Here is a 27,974-nt window from a genome sequence, read left to right as displayed (position 1 = left end):
ACACGTCCAGCCGCCGAATCACTTCTCTACTCGCTACGCTGAAGCGACGGGATAATTCCCGAGACGAGGAGCCGCAGCGGCGCCGCTTCCTACCGAAGGACGGCGTCGCCTCCCAGGCGCCCGGCAGCGCGCAGCTGTTTCCCTTAACGCGGCCGCGTCCCCGAGGCCGCCCGAAGGCCGCCGGCGCCGGGCCCAGCCGTGCGCGCGCTGCCCGCAGCCCGCAGCCCCCGCCGCTGCCCGCAGCCCGCAGCCCCCGCCGCTGCCCGCTGCCCGCTGCCCGCAGCCCCCGCCGCTGCCCGCAGCCCGCAGCCCCCGCCGCTGCCCGCAGCCCGCTGCCCGCAGCCCCCGCCGCTGCCCGCAGCCCCCGCCGCTGCCCGCACGGCGCGGTGCCGGCGCGGTGCCGGCGCTGCCGCGGTCACACGAAGACGAGGGGGGGCCGCGCAGCAGGGGGGAGCCGACTGCCCGCGGCTGGCCGTACAGCGGCGCCGCAGCCCGCACGGCCCGACAGGAACGCGATCGCTGGTGAACGAGGCCTTCTTCCAAACGTTTAACAACATCCAGACGAACATCACGCGCCGAGGAGCCGCCGCTCCTTCCTCTCTCCAGGCAGCAGCCTCAGACGTCCTCTCCAGAGAAAGCAGCAATTCAAAGACCATCTTCCGAACTCGGTTCTGCCACGTTATAGCATTCTCAGTACGGCAAGCAGCGGTATTCACAGCTGAATACAACTTAACACCAGGAGAAAAGCTAAATACAAACAACAAAAACCCCTAACCGGAGCAAAGCAAGCAAAGGATTAGAAACAGGATCAGCTTAACCTTTGTCTCACCCCCCATTTCCAGCAACCTTACTACATGTTTTTTTCTTTTCACCTGCCCATAGGTAGATCTACTTGTCCTTTCAGGGCAGAGCTCGCACAACGGCAACTCCACGCAACAGGATTACAGAATTACGCAAGGAGAGATGTATAGAAACCAGCTCCAAGCGAATGCAGAAATGAGTAGGACTTTTCTCAGTCCAAAAGGCTTGCTTTTCTACTTCTACCATCATCAGGACACCGACAACTCCAATGTTTCAAATGCCTCCTTACTGCTTACAATCCTTAAGAACAGGAAACACAGTGTAACCGCATATATAGTTTGCTCCCCTCACAGAAGTTTGAATCAATTACTCACCTGAAGGGGGGACTTCCTGTACAAATAATTCCTAAAATTTGTCTATTTTACCAGCCAATCATATCAGACAGGAACTCAAGATATCCGTATCCTTGCTGTGTAGCCAGAGAGCTTTTGCTCACACTTGAGGGAAATAAGTTTAGCTACTAAAATATTTTTTTCCAATTTGTATGCAAAGCTATTATTTTACTACATGCATGCTTATAGCAGGCCAAGAGCACCAATCTACAACTGAAGATATTTTAGTGTATTACACCAGTGCGTACTTTTATACACACGCACACACACCCTTTTCTGAACTGTGCTGTGAACAGATGCTTACCAGAAAGGGGTGGTGCTGTCAACTCGTCGAACACCAGAGAGGAAGGGAAGGGACCAAAATTCAGTTTCCAGTGTTGTTTTGTTTTTTTCCCCTAACACATGAACCTGACCAGAGCTGAGACAAACACAGGGTGAGGACACGGAGGTAAATGCTGGCACGCTGAGGAACAGGCGCAGGCCCAGAAGCGAACCAGAGCGCCTGCTCTGGAACAGCAGCTCGCAGCTGTGCCCCACACTGCTCTTGGGGGAGATGCGCTGTGCAGCGTGCTCTTCGTAGAACCTTCTCAAAAGTAAATTATTGGCTTTATGTCACCAAGATACCAAACCATTTCAAGACCCCAGCACACAGTGATTGGTACAAGAACAAACCAGTAGAGTCACTGACCGCATTAGAATTATGCTTTTCCCAGAACACCCCTCAAAAGCCACACCAAAAAAAAACCACAGCAAGATTATTGCAAGAAAAGCAGTTAGAATGCCAGCATTATTCCATTACTGGCTCCCTAGTTGTCTTTGTTTTGTTAAAAAAATACAGAATATAAAAAAACTACAGAATAGAGTTACCTTGTAACCACATCTACAGCCACAAATTTTCAAAACTGCAATTTAATTTCAGAAAATGTGTTAAAATATATATTTATACATCAATTTGACACACTGTGTTAGTTTACACAAATGATGGTCTCGCTTGAAACTGTATTTATGAAATGTACATTTTTAATTTAAATACTCAGTATACACTGCACTTAATCTGCATGTTGCATTTATTAAATACATTAAAATCTGCAATGTAACAAAACGTTTTCTGCATACGAAATTCAAAACACCATTTTAAATGAACAAAAGATGGCTCACTTCATTTTTTAAACTAGTGCATAGCACACTAGCTCAGCTCCACCAACACCAGCTGTTCTTTCTTTTTTATTTGACATTGTTCACAGACTATTACATATTACAATAAGAGTGCTGGATAAAAACATGAGGTACGAAAGTGGTTCAAAGATTATAGGTCATGCAGATCATGCTAGACAGCAAAGAAAGTTGTGAATGAGAAAACACTAAATAAAAATACATAAAGAATGTGCATTATAAAATAAAAAACTCAATTACACAGCTTTGCTTCTTTGGTTACAAAGTAGGTTGAACAATTTCACAGCTTTTTATTCCCACCCAAAAAAAAATTATACGAAATGTCAAAAAGCAGAGGAATCGTGGCAATTTCTCTCTATTAGAAAGTAGAAACAGAAATGAGCGAAGTTTTCTTCATCAAAATAGCCCATCAATTATTTATTATATCACAATAACTGGTGACTACCTGTACAGATGCACTATGGTCTTCATACTTACACTCTATACAAAATTTACATTCAAGCTGGATCTTTACTACCGTAAATAAATACCAAAGGTAAATTGCCATTAGTGTTAGAAATATGCCAGGATTCTTTTGTTCAATTATTGCCTAAACATTTTATCTATTAAACGCAATCCCATCTATCATTTTACTGATACATACATTTATCAAAAAATTAAAAAAGTTCTGTGACATTGTTCATGTACATTATGAAAATAGCAGCCCTGTAATAAATAAAACAAATAAATGAAACTAATGTAGGCAAATGTTACTTATATTGAAAGAACAGTGGCTCTTAAGATGAATTGTTACTACTTACGAGATAGCAAGGCTCAAAGTAATCCATGGGTAATGGAAACCTCGGAGAGCCACCAAAGCTCTTAAAGACCTCACTCCGGCACACCAAGCAAATGCATCCTCTGCATTAACAACTCTGTCTACCACTCCCCTTGTGCACTGATGACATAATGGACACCAACTGCACTTCATAACTTATCTGTGAGGGAAAGCTCTTGGAGAATGATTGTCTAATACTGAAAAGGCCAAACACACAACAGAAGCATGGCTACTTGCTTTCATATAAAGTGGAAAGAACATCAGTGGCACACAAGGACAGACTGCTCTCAGGTTTTTTGTTTTTTAAACGAGGCAAGAAAGCTTTACGCTGAGGAGACATTCGGCTGCTGTGGAGGTTGTGTTGGCTGTGGAGGCTGTGCTATCACTGCTTGCGCTTGTGAAGTGCTACTAGGATTGGCCTGTTGGGTTGAAAGTTGGGATAACTGATCGTTGTTTGAAAGAGATTTTAACAGTGCATTTTCTCGTTCAAGTAAAGAGTTTCTTTCAACTAATTCTTTTATTTGTTCCTTCAGGACTTCCACTTCTTCTCTTACTGCATACATCAAATGGCTTTTCACTAGATCCTGCAAAGAACAAGTTGACAGTTACTCCAACTGAAAGAACAGTTCCGTTCCACCCCAAGCCCAGAATTCACTGCTTTACTATAAGTAATAATTTATAATTAGCCTGAACAAATTAGCCTTCAAGAACAGTTAACCTAGCGCTTTAATTCACTATAAAGTGGCCCATACATCCAAAGCTTTGCTTGCAGCATTCAACAATAACTAAGTTCTAGCACACAGCAACCTAAGTATGTTTCTGTTATAACTGACTTCTATCCCACCTCACCCCCCACTGAAGAACAAGGAACATTGACAAAGTTAACAGTAACCTTCCGGTACTTTCCTATCCTTATGGCCTTAGAGGCCTGTGTTAACTGCTTAAATGAAGCTCTCTCCCATGAACAGCTTTGACAGGCAGGATTGCAGTACACGTAAACCATCACCTGCCATCTCGTGAAGCCTTGTCACCTCAGTCACGCTGAAGACAAAGCCCTAGAATTATGCAGCTACCCAGAATGAAAGCATCAGCTCTGAAGTTTTGACCTGGTGGTAGGAGTCCAGTGTTGAATCCCAAGCACTGAGGTGTACGGAAAAATCAAGAAATAAGAAAGCCCCTAAATCAGCACAAGGAAAAAAAATCAAACTGAATTTAACTGAAGCTGAACTAACTGTGAAGGATGGCACAGTAGAACTGACGATGAAGAAACCAGAAATGAACATCACTAAAATAAGAAACCCGTGCTATTTTCAGCACTGCTTTAAATTCAGTCTCAGCTTGTTCACAGAAATTTATATAAAAATTCATTTAAGAACATTTTTGGGCCAACAATATAAGTGACAAGTATGTAAGCAAAATGTCACTTTAAGTTAAAGTGAAATACCTTGTTTGTGGTCATCCCATAGCTTATATAGAAAATCCTTTCTTCAAACAAATCCTTTTTTCTCAGTCTGACCCAACTGAAGGAAAGTTACTGACTCGTAGAAAGACAACACAGCTGGAAACTTATGCTCAACGACAAACTGCTGAACCTATTAGAAATAATAGCTTGGGTTTCTTTACTTACCATTGCCTGTTCTATTTTGTTGTCAATGGCAACAACACTTGCACCAGATGCACTGTAAACATAAACAGAAAACTTTGTGAGCATTACCGTATCATTTGGTTGAAACTCTGCACCTACTGGCACCCAGAGGACTCCTAGAACATGTTTTCTGAAAGGCTAGAGCTTCGGTGTCAAAGGTTCAATACATAATCACATATTGTCCCCATGGCCGTACTGCCTAGTACAGTTAGAGCACCTGAGAGACACTGCTCCTTCAGTCTGTAATTTCTTGGACTACATGTATGACACACAGGAAAGTACATTTGAATAGACAGTAGAATAAATACTTTAATTCCTTGCCTCATTTTTCAGCTTTCTGTCCTGCGGAAAACAGGGATACATGGGATATTCATGAGGTCCTTACCTCTAGTTTAATTTCTGCTAAATTGCTTTTATAAAGCACTGAAGAAAAAGAAGTATAGTATTTGTTCTCTGGCTTTACTTGAAGATTACTTCCCATTAGGAAATAATTGGATCTGCATTGTCTTTACGACTTTGCAACCAAGCAGCAGTAGTCAATAGGAGTGTAAGACATGTCCAGAGACCCGGAACTCCACAAGAACATTTACTCAGTTTCAGTGAATTCTCAGTGGATCATGTTTAACGATCTAAAAAAAATGCACTGCCCTTTGCCTGCTTACAGCTATGAGCCAGTCTTGTTCCAAAAGACACACTAATGCAGTGCAGCCCGACAAAACATCTCAGTCATCGGTACAAGAAAGCAGGTATTTACTGAGGGAAACAAGATGTTGAACTACGTCTTTACATACCAGATTACAGCAATTCAGGTCTTAATATTTGCAGGCTGGCTGTTTTCAAGTCACAATATAGAAACACAAATCAGGGGGTGTCCCCTGATCTCCTCCAGACTGATTCTCTAGGTGGAGAAGAGGCGTAGCCCACCCCAGGGGATACGACAGGGTTCAGCAGAGGAACACATCCACAGCAGCCACAGAATAAATTCAAACCACGTGCATTTTCTGTCATCCCTTACTCTCCTTGCCTGACCTCCTATACTAGGTCCTGGTGATCCGACTTTACTCCACAGCTCCATGTCTGACACAAGACTGCAGTTCTTGGACTACTTGCCAGGCCTGCTAGTTGTATCTACTGATACGCTCCACCAGAGGAGGAAGTTGCTATCAGTAGTGTGCAGCCACGTTAAAAAACAAGTTAACATGCAGGAAAAATGGAAGGTTTTCAGTCAGGCTTGGAAACTTGCCCATTAAGAATACGTAACACTCGCTGATACCACACACTAAGAAAAAATACTTAAGGCTTTTTACAGTGAGTATCAGCAAGGTGGTCGTAAATATGAGTTACGTACATGAAACAAAGCCTCGCTGCTGAAAGAATGTCACTATTTAGAGAAGCCCATTTTACAGAGTCCCACAAAAACAGCCAGTACCTAACACCAATCATTTACAAGTAAAGGGAATTAGCTTTTGAGACTGAGAAAGTAACAGCCTCTACTGGTAAAGTAAACAAAGCCTGTAATCTGTAACTACGATGCTTGAACTCGTATTTAACAAGAAATGTGTTCCAGTTGTACAGGGGCTCAACTTAAATGCCTCTACACAAATGCACGTAGCAGGGGGAAAAAGAGCGGGGGGAAGTGGCGCTTTCAGCTCAGTCTCAGGGCTCCGATATCCTAGGCCTTGGTGAGATGCGGTGGGACGGCTTGTGCAGCTGGAGCGCTGAGCTGGATGGCTACAGGCTCCTCCAGAGAGAGGCAGGGAAGGAGAGGCGGTGGGGTAGCCCTCTGCATTAGGAAGGGCCGAGCGTCCCTGGGTAAGAGTCAGGGGAAAGGCCTGTAAGGGAGATATCGTGGTTGGAGTACGTTACAGAGCACCCAGCCAGGATGAAGCAGAGAAAATAACCTACAAGCAGCTGTAAGCGTCACGATCGCTAGCACTTGCTCTCACAGGAGACAACTTCCCAGATGTCTCTGCTGTGTTGTATTTCCAGCAGCAGAACGGGAGACCCCTGGAACGGGTGGGGGGAACGGCCTGCCACGGGCGGTGAGGGAACCGGCCAGGGAAGGTCACCGCACCAAGGTGAGACTTGCAGTAATCTTTGTCGGTTTTCACAGCTACAGTTTTGCTTTTTAACCACCTATCTCTAAAAGCCCTTCTATCATACACAGCAGATAGACAAAAACCTGCTTAATCTGAGAAATCCTCATTTAGATGATTTCAAAAATCTTGGTGGCCTAAATATAGTTTTCACATTTTATTTTGAAAAGACCGTGGGCAAAATTAGATTTGACTGATAACACTGCTTAGCTATAGCACACAATCACGTATGCAGCTTTTGGACCAAAAGTGTTTTATCCAATACTTACAGCTTGCACCTCATAATTCTTTACATAGGAAAAATATTAACATATATATACAACTCAAGAACAGCACTATTCTGTTTCAAATGCCTTGTAAACAAAAAAGAAGCCTTTTGGACAACCATGTACATACAAATGAAGAAAACAAGAAGAGAACTGGTAAGTCTAGGTGCACATCTGATTTCTAGTGTACGTTATATTTAATGTAGAGCAATTGCACTTTCCACAATGCAGTGCATTGTTAAAACCTTGGTGTAATTCTGACTTCACTGCTACAAAAATTTCTCCTATGGAGATATGGTATCCCACAAGTATGGAAAAATGTTACTAAGAAGAGGCTTCAGTATCATCAACAAGCTCTAATAATGTGAAACAAGTCTTTGGTAGGCCTCTTAGCACAACATATGCCAGTATATAAATTACGGGAAGTATTGGTATTCCATAGTGATCAAACAAGTGTTTTTTTTGTAAAGTGTAATTCTATGGTTCATGAAAACTTGCTTACTATAGACTATTCCAAAAAGTTGAATGACACTGTTCAAAGGAAAGTGAATAAGTGATGTAAAAACTGAGGATCAGTGGATCGGGAGACAGCAAAAAAAGTTAATGCCTTAACGTTGACTTCATTAATGGTTGGAGGAAAATTTAACCTTCAGCACTACCTGACATATGTATGCATTATAACCCATTTCAATGGTGAATTCAACAAGCACCACTGTGGTCAATCTAGTATTTTCACCATTAGTGACTTTAGATAGACCCATCGTCCTTCCAAGAGATTTGTACCCAACTTCGAAATTCGTTTTGAAAACTAGGTAGAAAGACTAAGAATCTAAGTTTCAAAAGAAAGGCATTTACAACTTAACTCACTCTGTATGCTTAAAAAAAGAACATTCATTTTTACAGATTCCAGTCCTCAGTAGTGCACGTATTTTATATCGAAATTAAATGCATTAGGAACATGAGTTATAAACAGTCCCACTTTGGCACTGTCAAGTACTACACTAGGTAATAGCACCCCACATTTAAATGAGACTGCAAGTCCTAGTGACAGGATGTTGCAAGCCAATTTTGAAGCTTGTGTGAGAGCGGGAAAGACTACCTGCAGAACAAACAGCAAGAGGTACCCTGATGGTAGCAAGTCACGTCCCATGGCTAACACACGGTAACTCTTCCTTTAGCACTAGATCTATCCTGTTTTAGTTGAAATTGGAAAAGATTGCATCATAAACCACAATCTGAGACACCCCTGAACTAAGTGACCTCCCCTAGCTCCTTCCTTGTTACCACTTTAAATGAAACTTTGAAGTAACCTTTCTGAAAGGATAAGTAAGGTATTTCAAAGCACGCCCGTATTTGTTCTGTTTGTCAGTGAATTTCAAACTAAAACAATACGCATGTTAACTTGTTCTTTCCCCTCACTGGGGAGTTACCATAGTCAACTATGCCCCTCTTGATGTCTTACCACTAGCCAAGCTATTTAGTCCACCCATAGAAGCCTTATCTATTCTTTAAGGAGTTAAGGCATGTTTAACTGATCTCCTGCAACACTTAAAATTCATGAATGTTTAATGCTTCACATAAAAACGCAATGGAAACTTAATCATATTGCTTGGAATTAAAGTTTACCAACAACGATGGCTGTTTTAGGCAAATCCATATAAAGCTCCTATGCTACCATTACCACACAAAGGAAACCATGCCCCAGAAGAGCAATCATCCAGACTCATATGGATATGCCAAAAAGCCATTACTCCTCTTGTTAATCCTCTGAAGTAATAGTGCCAGTCAAAAAGACTGATGAGACTCGTGCCCTGAGCAGTGCCTAGGTGAAAACTAAGAAGGGAAAACATTTGCAGGGCTCCTCATTTCACTAACATTTAACAGTTTGAATGTTACCATCACTCTTCCCTGCCAACGTGTATTAGTGAGAAATACCTGTCTCTATTTTAGTTAAGAATTTTTAGCAATATCTATCTATTGTGATCGCACGTAGCCAGCTTTGCTGGCTTCAAATAGTCCCAGGAGATGGCTGCTCACAGGAGAATAATCCATATTTGTTCAGAACAATACTACAGTTACAGAGGAAGATTTTCTTCTACGTTTGCTCTAAATTCTCCTAACAGATAAATCCCTGAGGTTCACAGACTGTTTCTGAAGGAGCTGCAGAAGGTAATTAAAAAGCCTACGACCAGGTTTAAGATCATTATGTTCCGCAGTATGTGAGCCCCTAAGTTTTGGGATGAGGAAACAGGGACTCTGAGGAACTCAGAAGGACTTCCATGTTTTGCAGCAGAGACGTCTTTCACAAACCTGAGACCACAGAAGCCCCAAAACACTTAACTTGCCATCAGACGACTCAGGCCTGAGCACAGGCTCCTGCTGGCATTGGAGGCTGCCCCTGCCCACCGGTTCCATCCTTCCTGGGGCTTCCCTCTGCGTGCCCACAGCCCAGAGAGGGAGCACGGACCGGGCTTCAGCTCCCCTGCCAGGTTTTCACTGGAAATACTTGCACCAACCCTGATGAAGTTACTTCAACATTTTTACAAATGCTTTCACTATGAAGTGTTCAACAAAGATACAAGACTATTTTTCAGAAGCCACTTATATTGCTTTTTTTCCTCCTGTATTCCACATTTCCTGTGCCTGTTTTGAACATTATACAGGAATCTAACATTTGTCTCAGTTGTAATCACTAGCAATTTTAGTTGTCTGGGTTTTTTGAATCCACTTCTGCATCTTAAGGATTATTTCAAGTTATAGACAAAAATAAGAGAAACAAATAAATGATAGACCTTAAAGTGCATTTTTGGTTTATGTACCAAACTTGTACTCAAGGCCATGAAGTTTGCTTCAGTTAAATAAGTCTTTGAACATAAATACTACCACTGTCCCGTAAATACATAGAAATGGCATCATCCAGAGCTTAACACAGAAATACTCATTTGTACAAGAAAAGAAAGATGTGCTTTTGAAACTTGGCCTAAAGCTAGCATTTTAACAAAAAACAGCAGGATGCATTAGCATTACTTTTAAGCATCAGTGTTGTAAAATATACAAATTATTGCCAAGCAAACTTTAAAAGGATTCAGTTAAGCTTTTGCAAGTTGAAGAGCCTCTCAAGTCAAATGCAGCCAGTACAGTGATGAAATTGTTACCAATACTTAAAAAAAAAAAAAAGATCTATACTCCACAGAGCTTGCTAAGCAGTATTGTGACAGGCCAGAGCATCGCAAAACATTAAGTCACATAATCACTAGGACTTAATGCTGACAATAAAAAAAAACCTTCAAAATCATTAAAGTGCAGGAAAGAAACCATTTGCAGCTACTGACGAATTAGTAATGCATCTCTGGCGAGTCATATCTGTAACAAATATGACTTTGTTGCACTTCATTGCAGTTTCTCGCCATGAATTCAAAGCCGACTTAGTAAGCTTACTTTGTCCTCATACCACGTCACAGTTCGTGTTTGTTACCCATCTAGTTTAACTTAAGCAGAATGAAAACAAGCCACTAAGCTTCCTTTCCTGGCCTCATGCCTGAAAAATTTTAACTTTATCAACAACATTTTCACAACCTTTTTTCTGACATAAGACTTAAGAGTCACAATGTCAAAGTTGTGGTTTTTTTTTTTTTGAAAAGGAAGCTGTAAAATGTTTTATTGAAGGCCAGCTATTAGCTGACCAGCATTAAACTCTTTCAGCTTATACTTTATTATACATGCATAATAAAGGAAGAAGAAAAATAGCATTTCAGACTTTAGTTATAAGTTTCATTACAGATATTTCAACTCCATGACTGCTTTCAGACTTCCAGGCAGAGTTCCAACATGAAGTTCTGAACACAAGCAACAGTTCTGCGCAAATGAAATGACGAGAAACTTGCATAGAGCAAAGCCATTCATGCATACCTCAGCATGTATGCATTCCATATTTAAGCATTCATACCTATCCCAGAAGGTCTTTGACTCACGTAACTTGTTGAAATGGAACGCTTGGTAGAATGCAGTTGACGGATTCCTATGAGATCCAAGAATCAAACAGAGATATTGAAAATGGATATATAATATAAATACTAACTCTTATTCTACCAAAATAATTTAGCTATCCAGACAGGTTAAGTTTTTGTCCACATGTTTAGACTTTGCAGAATCCCTAGAAGTTCAATGGCTGAAAGTCCTTACTGTTTCTATGAGTTTCCATTAAAGACACATTGATTCCGTATTTCCTACTAATTTTCATGCTATTTCAAGTTGCTTCTGTAAAGGACTATACAGTAAAAGCTATTAATGAAACATCTCATAGAATGCTGACAGTCTCCTATAGGTAACCTGTATAGCACCCTAGTGCTATACATACCTAAATTCAAGGCATTTCACAAAATGTCTCTAGAACACTACCCAGTGTATCTGTTCTACCTAACACCCTGCTTTATATTAGAAACACAGGAGTTCTCTAACTGGACCCCAAGTCAGAGCTAAATAGGCCACGTTCAACCTACTAAAGATTAAGTTAAAACTGAAAAACAGGTTAAGTTAAAATTGAAATACAGAATCTAAGATATCGCTCACTTTGTAAGCGGTTGTCACAGTTGTCCTCACGCTTCCCCTGACGCACAACAGGCCAACTGCTGTTCAGGGGCCCCTTGCCGACCCGTAAACCTGAGCGCACCAGCTGCTGCCCTGGTTCTCGCAAAGCTCCAGCAGACTGGTAACTTTTCTGAGCACAGGACACGGTGGCACAAGTTCTGTCACCAGTGCCAAACCCATAAGACAGCCTGACCCTCCTTGTTTGGTGTGTATTTGCCCACAGATAGCAGCTATACCAAGAGTGTAATTTGAAGACCATAATTATCCAAACACTCATCTGAAGACTTACTGCTTATAGGATACTAGAGGAAGCACGAAGTCAAAACTCTCCATTGCTAGTAGCTGTATCAGAGTGTTACAGCTAAGCTTAGGAACTCATCAGTACTGCTGTTTATCCTGACACTGGTGTAGCTATGCCAGCCCTGGAGAAGAATTTGACAGCTTAGCTGAACAATCTTCAGAAGAGCTAGTATTGGCTCAGCTTCCTTTTGAAGGCAGTTTTAAGATCAGAAGCTTATACCAACATTAGAAGCACAGGTGTCCATCCCTTTTCTAAGTTTGCAGCAAGAACACTTCTTAAAACAACTGTCTTCAAGGTAATTATTTCCATTTAAGCACAACTACTGTATGTATACTTGAAATCATAAGAAAACATCACAGAAACAGCACCATAAGACGCTATTAACCTGAAGTAATTTGATTCCCATGACAGCTGTATACAAACAGCCTAGCAAGGTTAGTAGTTAATAACGCACATCTCTCAGCAAAGATCAGGAATCACTTGCTTGTGGTGTTTGTCACTCCATCTCCTACCTTCAACTCTCTACCCTCCATGAATTTAGCTTAAAGCCTGGTACAGACATTGCTTGATCAAACTGACCAAACACCATGCTTTCGTGTTAGAACTTATGTTTTCCTAAGTATTACACACTTGAGTGACAATTAATTCAAGTAATTATAGGGAGAAGCAGTACGTAGCAGCACAATAGGTAAAGGACATATGAGTGATACAGGGACATAACATAGAAAGCAACTGACATCTGCAGATACAACAGCACTCCTTTGCTTAAAGGAAGGATGAGGCCCAACCTCTTCTAATTAAGTTACCCGATGCATATGTAAAAGTCTCTTCCTCATAAATTGACTGTAAACAAAAAGTCATTTATCTCCCAAGATAAATTTACTTGCATCATACAAAACCCTATTGCTATTGTTAGCTTTGAAAGGTTGTGGCTTACAACCACACAGCATGTATTTCACACTATCTGTTTTTGCACTGATACGCTATATGCGCTATACTCTCACAATTCTTAAGCAAGTATCTGGAAAATATCTGGAAAAGCATGAGCAAGTTTTCTTGTTAAATTCTCATTTTTACAAAAAAATCTCAGCAGCAGGGTATATTACCTTAGACAACTAACATTTTCTACTCTGTAGCTATATCTCACTCGACAAGATGTCAATGGGGGGTGGTGCGCTATCTCAATCCAAAAAGCAAATCCAGAGAGGTAACTGATGTCTGACATGCAGGTCTGAGCTGATGGTTGAGTTCCAGACTGCTGAAGCATCTGAACTCCTTTCAGCTTGCTGAAACAATCAAGAAAACTGCTTACAGCAGCAGTGCAGCCTACCCTGCAGCGCAACCGCCGGAGCACCAGAAGTCATTCTGACACCACCAGAAGTCATTCTGACACCGTCCCCACGGCACCTAGGGGCGGCCCGGACCAGGGACGCCGACTCCCAAGGCTCCCTCCCCAGCAGCAGGCACCACGGTTCAGTCCCAGCTGCTGGCAGATTTGCACAGCGGGGCCCAACAGCCAGCTAGAGAGGGGGTCCCCAGCGCTTCACCAGAGGAGCCCCCTCCTCTTCCACAGGAGGTACGCCAGGCATTTCTTTCTCCATCTCTGGTTGGAGAACAGGTGTTCCCAAGGAAGGCTTGATTCTAGATCCAGAGACTATGACAGATGACTAGCATAGCAAGTTTAGACATTCAAACTGCATCTCACTTTGTGAGAGTCTGTTTCTCTATGATCAAGTCCTACGGCAGATTTATTTCCTCTGAATGCTCACAAACTCCAATGTTCTCTACACACTCCAGAATTACCATTTTTAACAACAGTTTTAGCATGACAGAAACTTGATCTAAATTTAAAGGATGACAATTTTAACAGTTCTCTGCATACCTGAAACATCAAGTTGTCCCTTTAAAACAGAAGTCTAAACCATATCCAAACTCTCACCTCACATTTGGAAGGATTTAGAAGGGTATCCTCGCTCCCACTGCTGTTAATCAGGGCAAGCATGTGCCAGATTGAAACTTTACTCGAGAGCTCTGCTTTGCTAGAAAGCATGCCCATGAAAGCTGGCAAATTTTCAGGTACACAGACAGATGCTTTTTCAATTGAATAAGGCTACTGGCTCTGGAAGTACCAGTTACCAACACGACCCACAGAGGCCTTGTTTCCAGCTCCCACCTCCGAAGGAAGACTAGGAGCATCGCTGCTTATTACGCAACCAAGCATGTTCCAACTACTGGCCAACAGCAGCAGTTAAAGGCCACAAAAGGAGGAATTCCTGAAGAATACCAAGAATTTTTCAAGGTGTCGAAATAAAAGGTCATACCACTCCACCTCAGACAGTTCTGTCTCAAGATCAGTGATTAACTGAGGACAGGGATGATGCAGAAGACTAAAAACGCCAAAGTACCCATCTGTGAAGGTGAAGAACATGAAACTAACAGGTCAAACAACCCATGTTCAATACCTCACATGAAAATCAAAGCAAAATAGAACCACCTATTATTACCTATACAGCAGCAAACCAGCACGGATTGCCATTTTAGAAGCTTATGTGAAACAAAAATTCTTTATGAAAAAAAATTAACAGGCCTCATATAGAAAGAGCACAGAAGATCTAATTATTATTAGATTAGTAGTGCTTTTAATGCCACCTTGCATGACATCTTTGTAATTAAGATCATGGCTTATTCAAAGTGGGTCCACAATTAATCAACTACTCTGTACACGTGGCTCTCCAATAGTTCAGTGGAAGAATGGAAGGATGCATCAACCAGAGCTCTCCAGGGGTCTCCTCCGAGTCTGTTATAAGAAACTTTAATCCATGACTTGGACAGTGGAGTACAGACTATCTTTATACCTGCAGATGATCTGCAAGCACTCTGGACAGCAGGAATAGAATTCAGGAAGATCTTGCCCAATTGGAGCAATGGTCTGAAATAAAAAGGATGCAATTCAATAAGGATAAGCATGAAGTATTATGCTCTGGTAGCAATAATCAGCTGCACAACTACAAAACATGGAATCAGTAGTTCAGTGCAATTCCACAGAAGAGAATCTAAGTAGAAGTAAACATCTTGCAGAAGTATCGAAGTTGTGATACTTCAGTCTTACACAAGCTATGCACATACTAACTGAAGTCTTGTTTCATTTGGCCCCTAACTTAGATTTCTTACAGTTTTAGTTGCAAACTGTCCAGAAGGATACAAACCTACCAAGGTTCAGGTAAGACCACTAGATGTTATCCCCATTCCCTCCCTCTCCCCCCATTAATCAGTATCACAAGTAGGGAAATTAAGCATTGAAGAAAGATGGAAAACAGTTCTAGGCTTCATGTACTTTAAAATATCTGCAAAGGAAAAGAAAATCTCATACTTGTTGGGTATAAGCACAACAAAAATACTATGAGTTTTTGGGTTTTAACATGCAGAAGAAGTTTATATTACACATCAGAATTGTTTTCCACGCAAACAGTAAGGAATGGAAAAGAATTCTTACAGTACTGGTGGAATTCCCATCCTTGGTGATTCTAGAAGAGATCAAATAGTCATTGCTCCAAAAGATTTCAGGCCTTTAAAGCCCCAGATGAGCCCATTGGCCCATCTTTCACAATTCTCTGAGAATTCATGAGATCACTAGCAAGAACTTTAAAGTTATTCCTTTGAATAGAATCAATTTCTACAGGAATCAAATTTAACTATGAAACGGAATAGAAAGAGGTAAAGAAAGACTAGTTTATACTCTGAAACCAAGCTGCCTTTCATTTCAATTGTACAATTCATTTACTTTTCTGGTGGAAAGTGAAGAATGATCACTAACATAAAATGCTTCTTAGTTGCACAGAAAGCTCATATTGCAGCATGTTAAGATTAGAAAGTATTAGTAAAGCATCCTGTATTCTTGTGTTCCTGTTCTTAGAAGGTCATTAATTATAGAGTAAAGCTCTTGCATCAGAAGGATGGGAAATACAGCAGCAAGCTTCTCTTTCTTTATCCTCTGCACGGAAGTTTATAGGAACCTGACTACGCATCTGTAAAATAAAACCGTTCTTTAGCCATACTTATCAAAGCACAGAAAAAAATTAAAATTTATACAAGATTATATTGCCTAGAAGCATTTGAAACAGAAGTTAGTTTTCAGTTACCTGCTGTACTGATCACCAAAAGGCTGTTTCACTAGTAGCTTGCTATGTAACTAGTAGCTACAACCTGTAAGGACTGACTACAATTGCTGTTCAGATGTTGGGGTGGTTTCTTTAGGAGTTGAACCATGGGTTTTGTTGTCACTTGACAACAGCTTATCAGGAAACTCCCCGCAAAGTTTATAGTATTTTAAGTTTGTGTTTAGCCTAATAACAAAATTCCTTCTCCACTCCTCTTTCAAAAACTGTTCCACTTCTTATTTATACTACTATAAATCAACTGTGGGATCTCCTGATATTCTGCCTACAAAACATAGTAACCAGAGTACAAAGCTTACATGAGAGACTTGGCAAATATTAAACTTGGGGCAGTCAATGTGGAATTAAAGGAGGAGAAAAAAGATTAAAACTATCAAGTCGTGTTTAATTATGTAGTTCCATTGACATCCTTCTTTAAAGCCATTATATTTGAAATACATATGCTGAGAAAAACAGCAAGAACTAGACTGTTGCATTCAGTTTTAGATGCATTTTAACTATTGTGACAGGAAAGGCTGACTAAATTAGCAGCCTGCATGACTGTTTTTGGGACAGTGGCTCCAAACCACCATGGACTTTTTGGTTCATAGTCTACTTGTGAATGAAAGTATCATGAAGTGGAAACAAAGCGTTCAGCACAGGTATGACCTCCACCAGAAAAATCAAGAGAAACAAATTTAACTGCTAAAAAAAATCACTTAACATAGGACATGCTTAACAGCAGTTTTGCAACATAATTCAAGATGTTGATGAAAGAACAGCCGGATGTACTGTACAGCAGCAATCAGGATACTGTCTGCAGCACCAGCAATGCTTCAGATGCTTTACAAACAAGCTGTGCACTCCCTCTCAACTCTTCCAGAAATGATGAAACTGCAGCTAATGAGCTAAAGCACGTATCACCTGAAATGCAACAGTCTGACATTAACAGCTTTCTTTCAACTAAGCTGCATCTCAAAGTCCTGATGTTTGGATTTAAAGTATGAGAAAAGAACTACAGTTTCCTACCAGAGTTGCCTATTCCTTTCCATAGGAAAGATCAGAGCAGCAGCCCATATCTTCTCCACCAAGAGGATTTTGGAATTTTTTTTTTGTACTGACTAGAGGTCTCTAAGGAGAAAGTGAATGAGATGACTGTCAAGTGGTCGTAGTAAGCAAGTCTGACAGAGCCATTTCACTGCCATCTACTTGGTCTGTTGAAATGATGGCATTAGCTTGCCCTTGCTCTGGGGGCCTGGATCTCTGAAACACACTTGTAACATTCTTCAGTCCCGACATTCGCTAGGGAAAAAGAGTAAAAACACTTAAAAGAACTGAAAGTGAGAATACAGCATGGACTGAGCAGGTGAGATCAACATTAATAATGGTCACAGCAGAGGGATACAGCAAATAATCTGAGCATTTAGCGCACAGCTCTGAACAAGGCAGTCACTGGTACCTCCACCATGCCCTCCCAAGGAGGATCACCATTCTCCTGAGTTACACAGGAGAGATGCCAACAATTACTCTACTTGTTACAGCAATGAGTAATTGCAGAAAACACTTTTCTACTTGACTCACCATTACATTTTAAAACATACTCAAAGTCCTTGATAGTCTTGTTCCAAAGTAGACCAGATACCATTTCATAGCATTGTGGAACAGACACACCTGAGGTGATAGTGGTTTGTGAGACAAAAGGTGACCCAGCCTCACTTCCGCACTCCATTAGTATCAAATAGGAAGTTTTTTTCCCCGTGTACACTTTGGTTGCTTGGTTGATTTTCTCATGCCTTTTTTCTGTTATGGTGGTGTTTCTTTTGTTTGTGAGGAGTATTTATTTATTTTTTAAAGAATTTGACTACCAACTCTGGAAAATCGTGTCTAAAATACCAGAACCTTTTGAGGCAACATTAAATTCAAACTGATTTAAGTAGTTTAATATTTAATACCTACAAGTCTGTTGCACATTTGCTTTACAGAAGCTAACCAGATGAGATGTCTTAGGTGCAACTATACCTAAGTATTCACTCAGGTCTACCAAGTTTTGCCACCTGTAAATTCAAGGCTTTTTCTGATTAATTTCACTTTGTAGCTTTTGCCTGCCAAATTTTTGGTATATACAAGATCAGTAGAACACAGGAACATGAAAAGGGAGACTCTTCTCTTGATTTTATTACAGTCTTTGAAAGCATGAATGAATGTTTCTATGAAGGAAGAGTTACAGCTCAATTATATTGGCAAAAATTAATGAGGACAGTGGGACAGCACGCTTCCTGTATACAGAGCTGTGAATTGATAAAAGGGAGGCACCTCATCATAAGATGTAACTAAATAACAGTGGTCTGTAACTGCACTAGGTTAGCAATCATTCTTGGAGGGAACTTTGCCTAAGAGTTCAAGTAGTGCTCACCTTTTACATTTACATTTAAGAAAAATACTCTGAAACTCAACTATTCCTTTCATACTAATTCAGTTCTCAATATAAGAGAATTACTTGATCACTATTCTCTGCTTGGCTGGTGAAGAAGAAAGCATTTATTAATACATACGAACTTATTACTACAGAGGATTAGGCTCCTACTGCTTGCTCTGCCCACAAACTAGATTTCATCAAACCTATTGATGAAAGGAAAAACAGTTTGATTATTGACGTAAGAGGCATTGCAGAGTGAACAGTTTGCTTGAGAACATTAATTTTCATAGAAAACAGCCCAAAATTGAAATCCCCAACTATGTTGCATGTGAAGTTACAGTACAGCAGTTTAAGATATTTTAGCTACCAATAAATACTAGTAGTTCCTGTTCTTTGACAACAATATTTATTTCAAGATCTGTGAGAAAGAAAAAAAAAGTAAAGGAAAACAGACTTTCAAGGAGACTCAGCACAATCCTGTCCTTATTTATGTGACATGGGTCAAGAAAGTATCTCTTAGCGAACAGGTTTAAGTACTTAGCTTTTTAAGCAGATATTAGAATCTAGACTATGTATGGCACAGTTTGCAAGTTTACTTCTTTGCCTTTCTACACCATTTACAAGTTGTTTACAACCTGTTTCATGCAAGCACACGCTCAGCTGAAGTTATAACTAACACACACTCAGCACAAGAGCTACCACTTGGCTTCAAGGCATTATTTTAAAGAGGCACTGTAAGGTTGGTCAAGGTGTTGAAGGACCTTGCAACCTCCAAACCAGCACCAGGGGCAGAGGCCCCGGCACAAACCGCAGCCAGGGAGGCTCCCTGTGGCCCCCAGGCAATGCTTCTGTGCAGGGCGGGTGCCACAGGGTGCTGGGGTCTCCTTGGGGACCTTCAGAAGCTGCCAGGACGTGGCCCTGGGCAGCCCTGCTGGGGCAGAAGGACCTGGAGGTGCCTCCAAATCCAGCCTGTCCCTTTCTGTAGCTGTCTTCTGCTATTGACATAGATCTCTTTCAGTTTGTAAACTCCAATGAGCACCACACCAACAGGCCAGCTGTCATTGTGCTAGACAGCTGACAGCACTCTGTTATACTGATTAGTATTGCCACCTTCTCACTGCACTGAGAAAATAATTCAATCAAGCTGTCATGATACAAATATTATTCCTAGCTTCAAAGGGTGAACATACATACAAAAAACCTCCCAGAATAATTTTTTTCAGGCAAAATAAGAAGAGAAGCATCTAGCTGTCCTTCATGTGGCAGAATAGGCAACTCACCTGCCTTACGTGAGTAAAAATAGATTATCCTGTAATGCAAAGAATTTACTAGAACTTAATACGTTTGAATTTATAATTTAATTTTAAAAATAAAGAGATTTTCAAGACGAATAATGAAGACACTGCACTTCAAGCAACCTGTGCTGACAATCTAGATTTATCTACCAGGACTACAATACTCATACTTTGGCAGTAAAATTTTCACAGAATCTTAAAGAATCTTTACTAACACACAAAATGCATAAACAAAATTGGTATTTTTCATGAGCAGTAGGAGCTATTAATCATCAGCTTTATAACTGAAAAAATCAAAATGTAACAGGCTGATACTCAATATCCAGTACAGTCACAGGGAACAATTCCTTTTCCCTTCACGGTCCCTTTAGGCTGTAAGGGATTATCAGGAACTCGGGAGGACACACAGTCTGAGAGAGCAATTTCAGTTCCGGTAGTTTGGCAGTAGCTCAGTAGTCCTGCCTAGCTCAACAAACCTGAAGACTTGAATATTCAGCTTTTAATAAGAGCTTTCAAAAAGCTCCCATGAAACATATGCTGTTATTTCTATCATACAAAACAGCATTGAGAAAGAGGCTGACTATGGAAAACTTGCACTCTGCTGTAGTGAGTAGAAAAAAACAAACCTACAGCAGCTGAGCAAAATACTTGGGAGTATAAGGTACAGAGAACCATTTATTTCAGAGCTGGTATACTGCAGTCTTCAAAACATGCCGAATTGAAAAAATTTCACAAATTTAAACAAGTATTTTCCCCCTTTCTTCCTTTTAATAACCGTCTCATCTGAAACAATTATACCTCATTAGGTTTAAGACTGTATGGATTTGCCCTTAACAAAGGCATTTAAAAGTGTAAGCTGGAAAACAGCACTGTCAAACAAGCAATCACAATTTTCTGTTTAAATGCCTTTCAACACTCAAGAATACAAAACATGGTAAGTTTTCCATAATCTAGAAAACATTGCATTAGTGTTACCTTATGGAATTTTTGCTATAGAAAGTACAAGACATGAATACAACCAATTGCAGCTTTATTTGCGTTAACTATCGTTTGATATCACCAACTGTACCGTTCACCTCGGAGGTCCCATGTCAACTGTGTTCCAAGTGCTGTAGTTCTGGCCACTGACCCGAAGGCACTCGCTTTGAGAGCACACCTGCATTTCATTCTCACCTGCCTCTGCAAACCCTCTTACACAGAACCCTTTAGGGGAGATGAAAACGTTCAGATCCGTAGCTGCAGTGGAGTCCAGAGTTTTAATAAGTTCACAAACACAGTGAAGAAAGGGACAGAATTCAATAATAATGCAGTTCAAGTACTGCTTACTGGTATGCATTCGCAGAACACTCATTCTTCAGGAGTACAACAAAATGTGCATCGAGGGCAATACATAAAAAGCTGATACCAAAGTTACGTCCATGCCTATGCCGTTTCTTTCTTCCTTAAGGTCTCACGAGCTTAGTTTCAACAATTATACTTTGTCAGCAACAATTAGTACACTACACAAAAAAGTGATTTAACTGAGCAGAGAGACGTATGCTGTGAAGAGGTCTGTATAGCCAGGTTTTCAACAGTTTAGCTGCTGTAGCAGACAGTCCACAATTGCAGCCATTCATTAGCATTCCTGGAATACAGCCGGCACAGTTCAAGCTGGTCAGCTATCTCTGGAAAGTGATCTATACTCTGCTCCTTTTCCAACACGCCTAGTAATATTTTGCCCCCAAAGCCTGCCAAACATGCAGGAGGTTTGAACAAGCCTTCTCAGTAACATTCTTTTAACAGAGGCAACATATTTCTTTTCCCCCAAGAGCCAAAATAAAATATTAAACCAGCTAGAACATTATGCCTGTCAGCTACAAATTTGGGTATACATGGACATAAAGGTGAATGAGGAACTGACATACACTGATCCTGAAACATACCGCTGTTAAAGACCAGCACGTAAAGACCAGTCGATATGAACACAAGATCCAGTTCTGTTTTCATAGTATTTGGCCGACATTAAACTCAAAGTGGATTGCAATGTCCACATCTAGCTCAGTAAGAGTAGCATTTCCTCAATCCTTGCATACTGCTGCAGTTTATTCTACTTGTAGACACACAGAGAGGAAAAAATTGTTATGCAGTAGATCCTTCATAACTTGTACAGAATATATTTCTCTTTTTAACATCTCAGCAATTTAGATACCTAAATTAAGTAACAGAGCTTTGCTTTTTAAAGGAAGGCTGTGACGTGTCAAAGGCTTTTTTATTCTGGACTCCCTCTCCCCCGGTAAGATTTCATGGTTACTCAATTCATCATTATTCAGCAGGTCAACACAAGGAACTGCAGTTTCATTTATATTATCATAAAAGTGTAATGGACTATCAAGGCAGGAAATTGAAGGTTTTTAGGCAACACATCTTGCAAAAAAATCAGTTCTACATCTACAGATAAATAGTTCTATATATGTATCATCTCCTCACACCTCAATGTGTGTATGCATCACTTCCTCCACCCCAATTTTAGACGTAGGACAATTTAAAACAGTAGACCATAAGAGAGGAATAATACAAAGAACTTTTTTTCAAACAACATTGGAGCTGATCAGCATTTTATATAGGCCTCTGTCTCTTACTATAGCTCTTGGTCTGTTTTGAAAGAGGTCTCTTCCTAAACTATTTTACCAAATAGTTCCTCTTCATATTTGAAGTGGTGAACGACTTACTAGATGAACTCAGGATATCTAGAGCTATACAGTATTCCTCGATGAATCATTATTTTAGAAGAGTACTGTAAGAATAATCTATACAAGTTTGTGAAGTTTCAAGCCTGTAAAAATGTTTAAATATAGTCAAAGGTGTCAGAAGAAATGCAGACACCTACCTACAACCTTAATGTCACACATTAAGCCTGAAAAGAAAAATGCCTTCCACAGAATTTCTAGCTCTTGCAATCACAAAGTAAATTCTCTACACAAACCCAAGCGTTAACTTCCTGAACCCGCAGGCAGCCTGAAGCAGTGACTCACAATGTGCAAGCTCCCTTTGCGCCCTATTAGTTTTATCGCAGTGTCAACCCTCAGCCTATTAATGACACTTGAAGGTCTTCATTAACTATTTCACCACTGGTTTCAGACCATTAAGCAGCTGGGAATAAGCCCAGGGGAGTAATGGTGTAATTTAAATGGCTGGAAAGAGGAAAAAAGCAGGAGAAGGAGGAAAACAGCAAACAAGCAGTTATTTTATAACAAAGCCTGCTCAGCGACTACAGCAAATATAAATTAAGTGGTAAAACAGCATTTAACAAGCTGTTAGGCTTTTCTCCTTTGTCTGGAAACAGTGGAAGTAAAAACTTAGATCTCCATCTTCTACTTTGTGCGATGCGTAGGCCTGCTTAGAGTAAGCTTTCATTACTTACCAGCATTGCTACTAAATAAAGCTATTCCAAGCTGGCAGACACGCACCACAGAGCTCCTGCTCAGTGCACCACTTCAGCAAATGACTAGGTTTTATCACCCAGCGCAGAAGCAGACAACTGAGAAGTACGCATTTCTTTCAAGATAACCACAAGTTAGTTTCCCTACTGCACGTCGTAAGGCAGCACGTACAAAGAACGCGCTGCACTCCGATCCGTTCCTGTTTCTCACTCGCGGCTCTCGTGGCCACACTTCTGAGAAAGCTTCAGAAGGTAACAATGTACGAAGCAGTGCTGCAAGGTGGCTTAACCTCAAATAAAACAATACGAAAATAACTTTTAAAAATCACTGTTCAGGGCATGGCTACCAAGACCTGTCTCACCAGTACCCAACACAGAGTTTGCAGGTTACAGCTCTAAGTCACACGAGTCTTCCCCTCACCATCAGGTAAGGGATTCACTTGTCACCGTCACGCCTGTTACTGCACTTACATAAACACTAAGAATTACAAGCTATGCAAAATGAAAGTCATTAACATGATTAAAAACATGCTTTTTTTTCTGATAATATACTGAGCTATTAAAAATACCAGGTTGAAATCAAACCTTATTGGCACTATGAAGAGTTTCTCAGGAACCCTCCTAAGGTAGGCACGACCACCAGAAAAATTTAACTGTATAACTAAGTCTTTTATGGCTTTAATTAGAACTCATCTGCCTTCAAGCCAGCTCTTGCTTGCATAAAGGTATCAGTAAGGTTACCACCTCAAACGAAGCTAGGCAAAGCTCCAGTGAGCACAAGGCCATTGTTACTGCAGAACTAACTCTTAAAACACTAATTTGTCTTTGGGGTACCTTCTCCATCCAAGACATCCTGACCCCACACACGCAGCAGCTTTACTAAAAAGCACTCGAAGCAACACAGCATTATCACACAGTCTGGTGTTCTTCCACAGGAAGGGAAGGCCTAAAGGATAATTTAGGCACATCAGACCTTTCCATAAAGGTGTTATTCCTATTTTTGAAGATACAAACAAGTATAACCCATGTGTTTTATTCCCCCGAAATGCAGTAACCCCAACAATAAATGTTAATGACATTAACTCAATGCTCAAACTCTGCTTTCCTTGGAAGTCTTCTCTCAAAGGAGCAGTCAGTAAGAACAGCTTTAGTCATCATGCTACCCTCCAGAACAGTCTGACAAGTCTACGAGAATCAAAGAAATTTATGGTCCCTCTCTCAGGCCCTTCAGCAAGCCTTCTCATATTACACACCACACTACATTATTAAAATCAACAGTTCCTAATTATTTTTCGATTACAACCTCAAAATACATTTTCTTACTTTCCACTGTGTCTACATCTTCACTCAAGTAAGCAGAGTAAGTGGTATCCTTCTCATTCAAAGAGCTGTTATCTGTAGTGCTTCCACTACGTCAGCACATTACATTCCCGTCCAGATGCAAGTACTTGCCTTACTGACTGGTAATGTACAATGCAGGATAATTAAGAAAATGGAATCAGTGCTAGAAGCCTGTAAATTTTCTGAGACACCTCAACTGGTTGGCCCTAAGACAGCAAGGCACAGTGCAGTATAGCAGTGGAGCGTTATTCTAACCTGGCTGCCATTTGGCTATTTTATACTAATTTCAGGGGAAAGGAGAGAAGCGAACAGACTTCTCCACACACTGAGCAATTATGTGTAGGAGGGCAGACAGTTTTCAGTCACTTTGATTCAGAAGATGAATTATTTGTGCATTAGGCAGCTTTCTTGCTGTTTTTTGCCCTACTTTGAGAGAAAAATAATCACAATCACAGCCCGAGAAAAACTACAGTTTGCTACTTGCCTAAACACCCTGCTAAGTTTTGTACAGTTCAAAAAAAGTAAAGTTTCAGTTAAGACTTTTTGAAAAATATGAACTGATACAAAACTTGACAGTAAGTTGAAGGATTCTTTTACCCCCTTACTAAAAGGTATTTTTATGGCGTTAAAAAATAACTCATACCTGTCTTCATCACCATCAACGGGAATAGATATGCCAAACACAGAGCTGGCAAGACTGTTCATAGGAGTACTCGCAGGTAACTGAAGAGGGTTTGCTAGAGCATCTGGAATGGGAGGCTTCACAAGAGGTTTATTTTCAGCTGTAAGAGAAAGTGGTGGCTGAGGTAGGGGTTCCGATTTTCTTCTAGTATCATCGATCTGGCCTACTATGGATTGAGCTTGAGTCTGAAACTGTCCAAGGTTTGACTGTGGCAGATTCGTAGGTACGTTAGGGGCGCCTTGTATTAAGGAGTGTCCGACATGCTGCTGCTGGACAACACCGGTACTTCTACTGACAGAAGTGTGGCTAGTCAGTTGCGACTGGACCAGCGTAACAGGGACATTTGGCATAGTAACAGAAGTGGTAGACACACTAGGCACGCTTGTACCGGGCACAACCGCAGGCACGTTCTGAACTCCAGAAACCACGGCATGGGGAGCACCAGGCATTCCAGACACTTGACTGCTTCCACCCATTTGATGCTGAGTCACAGATTTCTGTTGCACAACCCCCGCGTGTCCAATCCCTTGCTGCACCACACCCCCTGGTTGCGGAACGGCAGTCTGACCAGCTTGTGTCTGGCTGCTCTGCATTACTCCCGATCCCTGTCCGACCGCTTCACCCGGCTGTGCTGACACCCCCATCACAGGTGCTCCCACAGGTGAGGGATTTTGGCCAGTCACCTGGCCCACAGGGAGGCTGGAAGCCACAGTACTTGGAACAGAGCCTGCAGTAGCTTGTTGAATAGCTCCTTGAGACTGCATAATTGTCACGTGTTGCATGTATTCAGACTGACCAGAAGGTTGCGTCGGCAATAGATGTACGGGTGGTGGAATCTGGGACTGAGAATAAGCAAATTGTTGAGGCTGAGTCACTGGTATGCTTGCTTGCTGCACCTGCTGCTGTGCCACAGGCATGCTGGGCTGGCCTATTGTTACACTTGGAGGTGCCATGCCTTTGCCATTGGGTCCAGCCTGCGCAACACTCTGCGTATTCACCTGTGGCTGCGATTGCTGTGGCACCATCATTTGCTGATTTGCTACTGAAGCCCCAGAAAACATAGGCTGAGCGGTACTTTGAGGCATGGCCCCACCTATGGGTTGTTGCGGCTGCTGTTGTTGCCCAATGACAAAACTAGGTTGCTGTAGGCTCATCTTCTCTGTCTGGAGCAGCTGTGACACAGCAGTAAGGGAACTGTCAGCTATGGAATCAGGGCCATGTGCCGATGCTGGCACAGCGGAGACCACGACGGAACCTCCTGTGGCACCGAGACCACTGTCCCTCTCTTGAGCGGCCTGCTCGAAGGTGCTGCTGTGCCTAATGCAATCTCCAGTCCTGCCCAGGACACCACCACCATCTGAGTCCCGGTCATAATACTCCATACACGTCCATCGTCCTCGCCTGTAGGGCTCGCCTGTGCCATGGTCCAGCTTGATCACCCTGAAGCGTGAGCTGCACGCAGCAGCCACTGTCTGAGACATCGTCCCAGGAGCAGCAGATGCAGAAGGCCCTGTGGAGGGCAAGGCAGTTTGAGCACCGCTGCCTCCTGCCACGGCAGTGCCGGGGGCAGCACCTGGCAGGGGCACGGCAGAGCTCTTGGGCACAGCCCCCCCATTGGGGGCCACGGCTGGCGGAGCGGCAGCTCCCCCGCCAGCAGCTGCAGCCAGCTGCCCATCCAGGAGGAGGTTGGGAGAGACGCTGCCGGGAGTTTCGGCCTCGCCCACGTTGTTAAGAGTCTCTTCGGAGGAGCTCCGCTCGCAGACGTCCTCGGGGCCGTAGTCGGTGGCTCGGGAAACGTCGAAGATTTCAGAAGACACATCCTCGGTGCGGGACTCGTCGGGGTCGTCCAGGCTCTCCGTGTCCTCGGTGATGCTGCTGGCCACCTGCGCCGTGGTCACGCTGGTGATCTGGAAGCAGCTCTTCTTCTTGGCCGGCATCTTGGACATGTTTCCACCGCGGGGAGGGGCTCCGGCAGCCGGGGCGCGGCGAGCGCGGCGCCGGCCGGGGGCGGCGCGGGCTGTCACGGCGTGCCGGCCGGGCCCCCGGCGCTGCCGCACATCCTCCGGCGCCTTCCTGCCCTGCGGCGGGCGGCCGGGCCCGGCCGCGGCGCTCCCGCTCGGGGGCCGCGCGGGGGGCGGCGGCGCCGCTCCTCCTCTTCCTCCCCGGCCGCAGCCCTCCTCCCGCCGCCGGCCGCGGGGCCTCCGCCTCCGCCTCCTCCTCCCCGCCGCGGCCCCGCTCCGAGCTTCCTGCCGGACGGCCCGGCCCGGCGGGTGGGGGGCGCAGGGCGCGGCCCGGGCGCGGGCAGGGGGCGGCCGCAGAAGCGCCCCGCGGCCCGCCCCGCCCGAGGGCCCCGCGGCGGCCGGGCGAGGCCCAGGCGGCCCCGCGTCCCCCCGCCCTGCTCCGCGCTCTACCTGGAGACCAGCGCCAGGCGCATCCTGCTCGGAACCGGCCGCGGGCGAGCCCCGCGGGCGGAGGAGGCGCGGCCGGCGCGGCGGAGGCGGGCGGCGGCCCCTGGGCGGGCGGGCGGCCCCTTCCCTGCGCTGCGCTGCGCCGGCCCCGGGCGCGCGGGCTCCGACTGCGGCTCCCTCGC

General features: G+C 42.9%; 1 protein-coding gene and 1 long non-coding RNA gene across 5 annotated transcripts; one reads left to right on the top strand and one right to left on the bottom strand.

Annotated features, from left to right (window-relative positions):
• Positions 1 to 79: 79 nt before the first annotated feature.
• On the top strand, positions 80 to 2,753 carry LOC308199899. The gene is made up of 2 exons (XR_013955085.1): positions 80 to 198; positions 343 to 2,753. It is a non-coding gene; the product is annotated as an uncharacterized lncRNA (long non-coding RNA).
• TSC22D2 (TSC22 domain family member 2) lies at positions 2,243 to 27,974 on the bottom strand. 4 transcript variants are annotated; one of them, XM_080604678.1, is made up of 5 exons: positions 25,346 to 27,974; positions 14,934 to 15,007; positions 11,137 to 11,208; positions 4,811 to 4,862; positions 2,243 to 3,767 (listed from the first exon to the last, which is right to left on the bottom strand). In XM_080604678.1, exons 1-4 carry the CDS (start codon positions 27,328 to 27,330, stop codon positions 4,822 to 4,824), a joined length of 2,172 nt encoding a protein of 723 aa, XP_080460804.1. In that variant the 5' UTR covers positions 27,331 to 27,974; the 3' UTR covers positions 2,243 to 3,767; positions 4,811 to 4,821. The 4 variants fall into 4 exon arrangements, with proteins under 4 accessions (XP_080460804.1, XP_080460805.1, XP_080460802.1 ...); XM_080604679.1 differs by lacking the exon at positions 11,137 to 11,208 and having other exon boundaries at positions 25,346 to 27,973; XM_080604676.1 differs by lacking the exon at positions 14,934 to 15,007 and having other exon boundaries at positions 25,346 to 27,971.

Source organism: Anser brachyrhynchus (assembly GCF_964034855.1).
Source record: "Anser brachyrhynchus genome assembly, chromosome: 9".
Lineage (NCBI taxonomy): Eukaryota > Metazoa > Chordata > Aves > Anseriformes > Anatidae > Anser > Anser brachyrhynchus.
Note: the sequence above shows the minus strand (reverse complement) of the source record. Positions and strands in the feature narration are given on the sequence as shown.